The 6,287-nt window shown below is 28.7% G+C and overlaps 1 protein-coding gene across 1 annotated transcript; it reads right to left on the reverse strand.

Annotated features, from left to right (window-relative positions):
- Window positions 1-3,447: 3,447 nt before the first annotated feature.
- On the reverse strand, window positions 3,448-4,901 carry LOC136082138 (opsin-3-like). The gene has a single exon (XM_065800690.1). It carries the CDS (start codon window positions 4,402-4,404, stop codon window positions 3,448-3,450), a length of 957 nt encoding a protein of 318 aa, XP_065656762.1. The 5' UTR covers window positions 4,405-4,901.
- Window positions 4,902-6,287: the final 1,386 nt, after the last annotated feature.

A 6,287-nucleotide genomic window follows, 5' to 3' on the forward strand; every position in this document is an offset into this window, starting at 1 on the left:
AACACTTCATATATAAAAGATATTTACACACTTACATAATATAAAACATATAACCTTAACACATATAAACACATAATAAATAACACACAAATATAAATAATTATATAAACTAAGAAAAATACATAAATTTGAAACTTTACAAATAAAACCTTACTTTTGTAATATTTTTTTAATGACATACTTCGTAATAACTGTTTAACAACTTTAAAAAAACAAACGATCAAACGACCTGGTTTTTTATATTATAAAAGCAAACAGATTTTTTTTAACTTCTTTAAAATAGGGTATTAAACGATCTTGTTCTTTAAAATGTAGCATTGAGTTGACCGTGTGAGATGCAAGGATTTTGGAGATAAACACTAACTTTATCAAGAGTTTGACCTCTTAACCTTTGAAAACAGCAACGTCTTCTAGAGTCATCATCGTCTTTTAATTCAAAAATTTGTATTACAGATTAATATACTTTAAATACAATTGACAAAGGACTTGAATTGTGTTATTATAATGCATGATTTAGATAAATTACCTGACTTTAAAAGTTACTATACTAATTTAAAAATAACATAAGGTTTATCTTTTACTACAGAAGTCATCAAATTAAAAGATTGTCAATCTTATTATTAATTAAGCGGATGAAGCAAAGTTTTCGATCTTATTACTGATTAAACAGATATTAACAGATTATTAAGATTTAAGAAAACCTCATTGCGTGGTCAAAAATATATAAAGAGAAATATTAAAAGGCCAAGCATGCTTATAAAACTCCGAGTAAACGCGTTCGAATGGGTAACAGCAGTATTAAGTTAAGCAATAATATATAGTGATTATACAAACCAAAAGTTTGTTATTTGTGCACTTTGTAAAGCATAGTGGACAAATAACAAACTTTACTTCAACACTTTTGTCAAAGTCTTAAGAAACAAATTCATACAATTTCTATTGAGAAAAATCATACTGAAACTTTGTGCAACAACGTTGCACAAGGTTTCAATATGATTTTTCTCAATAGATAATATATTCGAGTTCTTTTAAATTTTTTATTTCTCAATAGATAATATATTAAATTTCTTTTGATCTCGAATCTCTTTTATGAGTGTGTCCTAAATGTAATTTAAAATATTTGATTGTAACTTTTTAATGAAATAACTATAGGGTCATTTCGGATAAAGCGAGCCATCGGATAAAGCGAGCCGGTCGCCTAAATATTGCAATTTTACGAAATCAAATTGTGCGTTCAAATTATAACAATTTATTTAATATTAGTTATTCATTTTAAAGTCTAATAAATATTTTAAAAACAGTTGCTAAGCAATTATTTTCGCGGTGGTATAATTATAATCATTCGAGTAGTTTTTTAAAACGTTTTTTCGCTTGAAGACCTTATATTTTGTTTAGATTCAATTAAGAAAAGTGAGTATTTCATATTTGACACTATTTATAGTAAATATGATTGTAATATTAGTAATATGAGAAACTATTTCAAAAAATACAGTGTTGATATGTATTTGAGCGATGATAAAGTTTTTTAATCGAATTTTCAACCTGGCTCGGTTTTGCATAACTGTTAGATAAACCGAGCCAAGGGCATTCAGGTAAACCGAGCCATTGGCTCACTTTTCCAAAAATTGCAATAATAAATAAATGTAAAAAAATTATAAACTTTTTTGCTTTTTGACCCACATGAATTGTTAATTTATTGGAATTTTTTATGATATTTTTACAGAATGGTACGTTATCAACCGATCACGGCCCGAAGAAGCCAAAAATCTCAAGGAAACCAAAAATTGTCCGAGCAGGTACCGGCAATTCGAGGACAACATCGAAGTCCAAAAAAACTGCCGAGTCTTCAAAGTCATGCAGGCACAAAACTAAATTTATGGCAAAAAGGAAATATGGCTGGTGCTATGGAAGAATACAGAAAACAAGAAGAAAAACCTTCAACTGAACGGTTTTCAATACGGCTGATAGCGAGAGCGTGGAATGTGCCACATGAAACTTTGAGGAGGAGATTGTCAGGAAAAGTGAGCAAAGTGGAAAGTGCTTCTGGGAGACCCACAATTCACCTGAACAGCCACTTGTACCTAATGCAGCTATGAATTTGCAGTTGATTTCTGTGACCGAATCCGTTGACATTTAATCTGAATGAAATGCAATTGCCAGATATTTCAAATAGTTCTAGTGCTAAACTTGTTGATACAGCTAATAAAGATAATATTAATGCATCTAATTCTAATACTCGCCTAGATAAGCAGCATGAGCAACATGTCAATACTGATATTGCTGGTTGTACTTGTTTACCTACCACTGATGAAAATGCAATTGTGCCAATTGAACAAGCAGACCTCGATGTGTCTTTCGAAAACTTGATGCCAGTGCCACAAGAGATCGACCACAAAGCAGTCGGCCACGTAAGAAACCACCATCTTATGAATTGACATCAGAAGAAAATGTAGCATTTATTCAAGAAAGAACCAAACCAATAACAAAAAAAGCAGCTAAAGAGAAAGAGACCAGCAAAGAAAAGAAACAGAAGAAAACTGTTAAACAGAAGGTTATAAAGAAAAAGAAAGAATCCAAAAAAGAAAAGAAATTAAAAGAAGAGGACATTTGCAAATATTTTGGGTTTGCATATGGTGAAGCAACTGATCCTCTCGTTGATGATGAATGGATTGAGTGTGACGCGTGCCGTGATTGGTTACATGAGAGCTGTATCGAAATAACCGTGCGTGGACAACTATGTGCTGATTGTGTTCAAACAACAACTAAGTAAATTAACTCTAGTTAAGACTTGATATTTTGCATTTTGTACTGCATCATTTATCTGCAGCTTTAGCAGTATTATTTTTATTAGACTAGTCGCTGACATTTTTATATTGCTTTTGTTCTTTAAATTTTTTGCATTGTATGCATTTGAGGTTAATGTTTGCAAACTTTTAATACCAGTTTACTATATCGTAGGTAATAAAGTTAATATTAATATAGTAAATATTATTTGTAATAATACTTCCAATTTTGTAAATTTTTGTCTGAAATAAAAACTAAATAAAAAAAAGCTTAGGTATCTGTTAAAGAGTTTTCTAGTACAAGAAGTATTAAGATATCTCACATAGTTATTAATTCACACTGATTTTAGTTTTATTGGCTCGCTTTATCCGAAATGACCCTACTAATATTGAATTTTTAAACGATATTTTTTTTTTTAATAATTGGTTTATTGTTATTGTATTGTTAAACGGATCTTGGTGACAAGAAATTACGATCCTCTTCGAGTTTTCGGGTTCCTATATACTATGTACAACGGCGTTTTACCAGAAAATAATGCTATATAAACAAAAAAAACAAAAAATATTAAGTTTAGCGTTATTAAAAAAGCGATTATTAAATATAATATCTATAAATATTAATATAAATACAACTTGAAAAAAAATATTTCGTTATTCTATTAATTTATTTACAAGAAATAGCACAAGTAGGTTTCAAATCGAGAGCATTATTTTTATTTTCCATGTTACGAGATCTGTTTATTAACGATGCGTTTCGCAATTTAAAAGCAATAGTTATGTTGTAGAACACGTTTTCTTTAGTACAGTATATAATTGGGTTAACAACCGCGGAAACCTTGGCAAACAGTGCTGCGACTCTCAAAAGTAAAATTGGAGTAGTTATTGATGTGAAAGCCGATAAAAGGGCAATTGTTGCGTACGGTGTCCAGCATAAAAGAAATGACAAGACCATAATTAATAATGATAAAACTGCTTTGTTTTCTTTTTTTTTAAACCTTTTTGTTTCAATGTTATCTTTACCGTAAGTACATGAAAAATACGTTAACTTAAGATGAATCACTCTCGCAGTGTAAAAGCACGACACCAAAATTATAATTAGTGGCAAAAAAAACATAAGTATTACCAACAATATTAAAAATATTTTATCCGATACTCGTTTTGGCGTCCAATTGATGGAACAACGAGAACCTGTAGCTTCTAGTGTGTACGAAGAAAATCCTAGTAGAGGTAAAGATGCCCAAACTAAGGAGTAAACCCAAGATGCCATTCCTATTTTGTAAAATAAAGATCGATAACAGCCGTGGTTGCTTAGAAACGGTTTTTCCAGCAAAAACATTCTTGAAATTGCAACAGCAGTGAGAATTGATATAGAAGTAAATGATGGAAATACTGAAAAGAATGCTGCTAATCTGCACAAAAGCGTTGTTTTTTTTGAGTCCTTCTCCAAAAAAAGGGTTGGTAAAAAACCAAATATACTTTGAATTTCAGCGCTAACGGACAAATTTACACACAACATAATATAGTTGTTAACCCTTCTTTTGGCAAGATAGTACAATGCTACAATATTTCCAATAATAGCCATTAGAGCAATAAATGTTAACAAAATTTGTTCTGCGTCCATTTAAAACAAGTTTCAAATTATTTCCATGCAAATGAAATGTTTGTTGCAATTTGGTTTGTACCAACAACAGATAGGTAACAACAGATTTATTATTTAACTGCATTCTTATGACAAAGAAATATTTATAATAAAGTCTATTGATAGAAGACTTCTTTTAAACAAATTTAATATAGACATATGAAGTCTGGAAATGTTATTTTTAGTTTTGCACTCATCGCCATCACCTATTTAGAAATCTTGCTGTTTGTCTTATTTTTATTTGTCTTAATTCGATATATTAAATTCGTGCTACCAAAGTAAATTTAAAAATATTTTAAACTTTTTGAATAATTTTATTTTGAATAAAATTTGCTGTTTATCTTTCAAAAGCTAATATATATTGGTTTATTAATGACTAAATTGGGATTTATTTATGAAAGCCTTTACAATCGTATTTAAGTGTTCGCAAACTAAGAGTTAAAAATTCTAATTCTAAGTGGTTACGTGTTTCATCTGGATCTTTTAAGATCAATATTGAGTTAATATTTTTTAAGATATTTATAAGCGATTCTTTTTTTGTTTCTTAAAGGCTCCAATCATTGCAATTTTACTAATAACAACATTCTCTATGTTTGCCGGTCACAAACATTCAAAAAATCAATTATAACGTCCTTTTATTTGTATGTTATAATGTTTCAAATGCAAGCAAAAATCTTATTTATAAAATATATAAAATGTAGTCCGCAAAAAAGTATATTGATCTTTGTATAAAATGGTAAAATCAAACTCTAACCTATGAATTGTATTTAAAAGTTCATTTGTATTTAAAAGAAAACTTTTTAATTTAACTTTGATGTTGCCAAATCCCACTTTTATTTATTCATTTTAGGATTGGATTGACAATAAAGTATTTTAGATTAAAATGTGGCACTTTTGTAAAATTTGCTGTTTTCTTCATAGTTTGCAGTGTTTATTATTTTTAAATTAGTTAACTTTTAAACTAACGTAGGTCAATCAACGTAAAATAAAGTTTTAAATAAATAATAATAATATTGGTAATAAAAAATAAAAAAAAATAAAAAAAATTATCTACAGAATAAGTAATGTGCGTTCGTTGTGTTAACAATAATAGCCGAAACTTACAAAGAGATATCTAAGATTTAATTGTTGTCATAAAAAAGGTTCAAAACTGATTACTAAAATCACTTATAGAAATTTTGCAAATTATTAAAAACAAAGTAGACATTCTGTGTGATGCAAATTAAAAAACATAATCGATATTAAATATGAAACAATAGAAATAGGAAAATAAAAAAAAATCTTTAGTTACTCACAGCAATCAATTTAAAATTTGAAGAAATAGATAAGTTATAAAAATTTTAAAAATACTTTTTTACCTGTCTTAAAAAAAGTAGCAACTTTTCCTGACATGTATAAATGTTAGAAAATTGAAGCTTTATTAATTAGGAAACTGATGCTTACTGTTTAAAAAAATCTTAACTAAATTTGAACAAGTTTGTTTAGTTATTGATTGCAACAAAACTTTAAAATTGTCAATTTTAATATTTTCTACTAAGACTATTTTTTTTTTTAATTGGTTCAACTTATTACAAAAAGCAAGACGAGTTGATTTCCTTTTTTTTTTGTGTGTGTGTGTGTGTGTGATAGTGTGTGTGTGTGTGTGTGTGTGTGTGTGTGTGTGTGTGTGTGTGTGTGTGTGTGTGTGTGTGTGATATTACGTCTCTAAGAAGACCTAATGGTGTTGTCTCTGAATACTCTACTAAAAACACATCCTTTACAAATTGATTGAAAAACCTTTCGTTTTACTAACCAAATTGTCTTTATAGCCAGCGTGGGCATTGAACCTCAGATCTTTTTATGTTTGTTTGGTCGCTGTCTTTTAA

This window comes from Hydra vulgaris, chromosome 07 (genome assembly GCF_038396675.1).
Source record: "Hydra vulgaris chromosome 07, alternate assembly HydraT2T_AEP".
In the NCBI taxonomy this organism is placed as follows: domain Eukaryota; kingdom Metazoa; phylum Cnidaria; class Hydrozoa; order Anthoathecata; family Hydridae; genus Hydra; species Hydra vulgaris.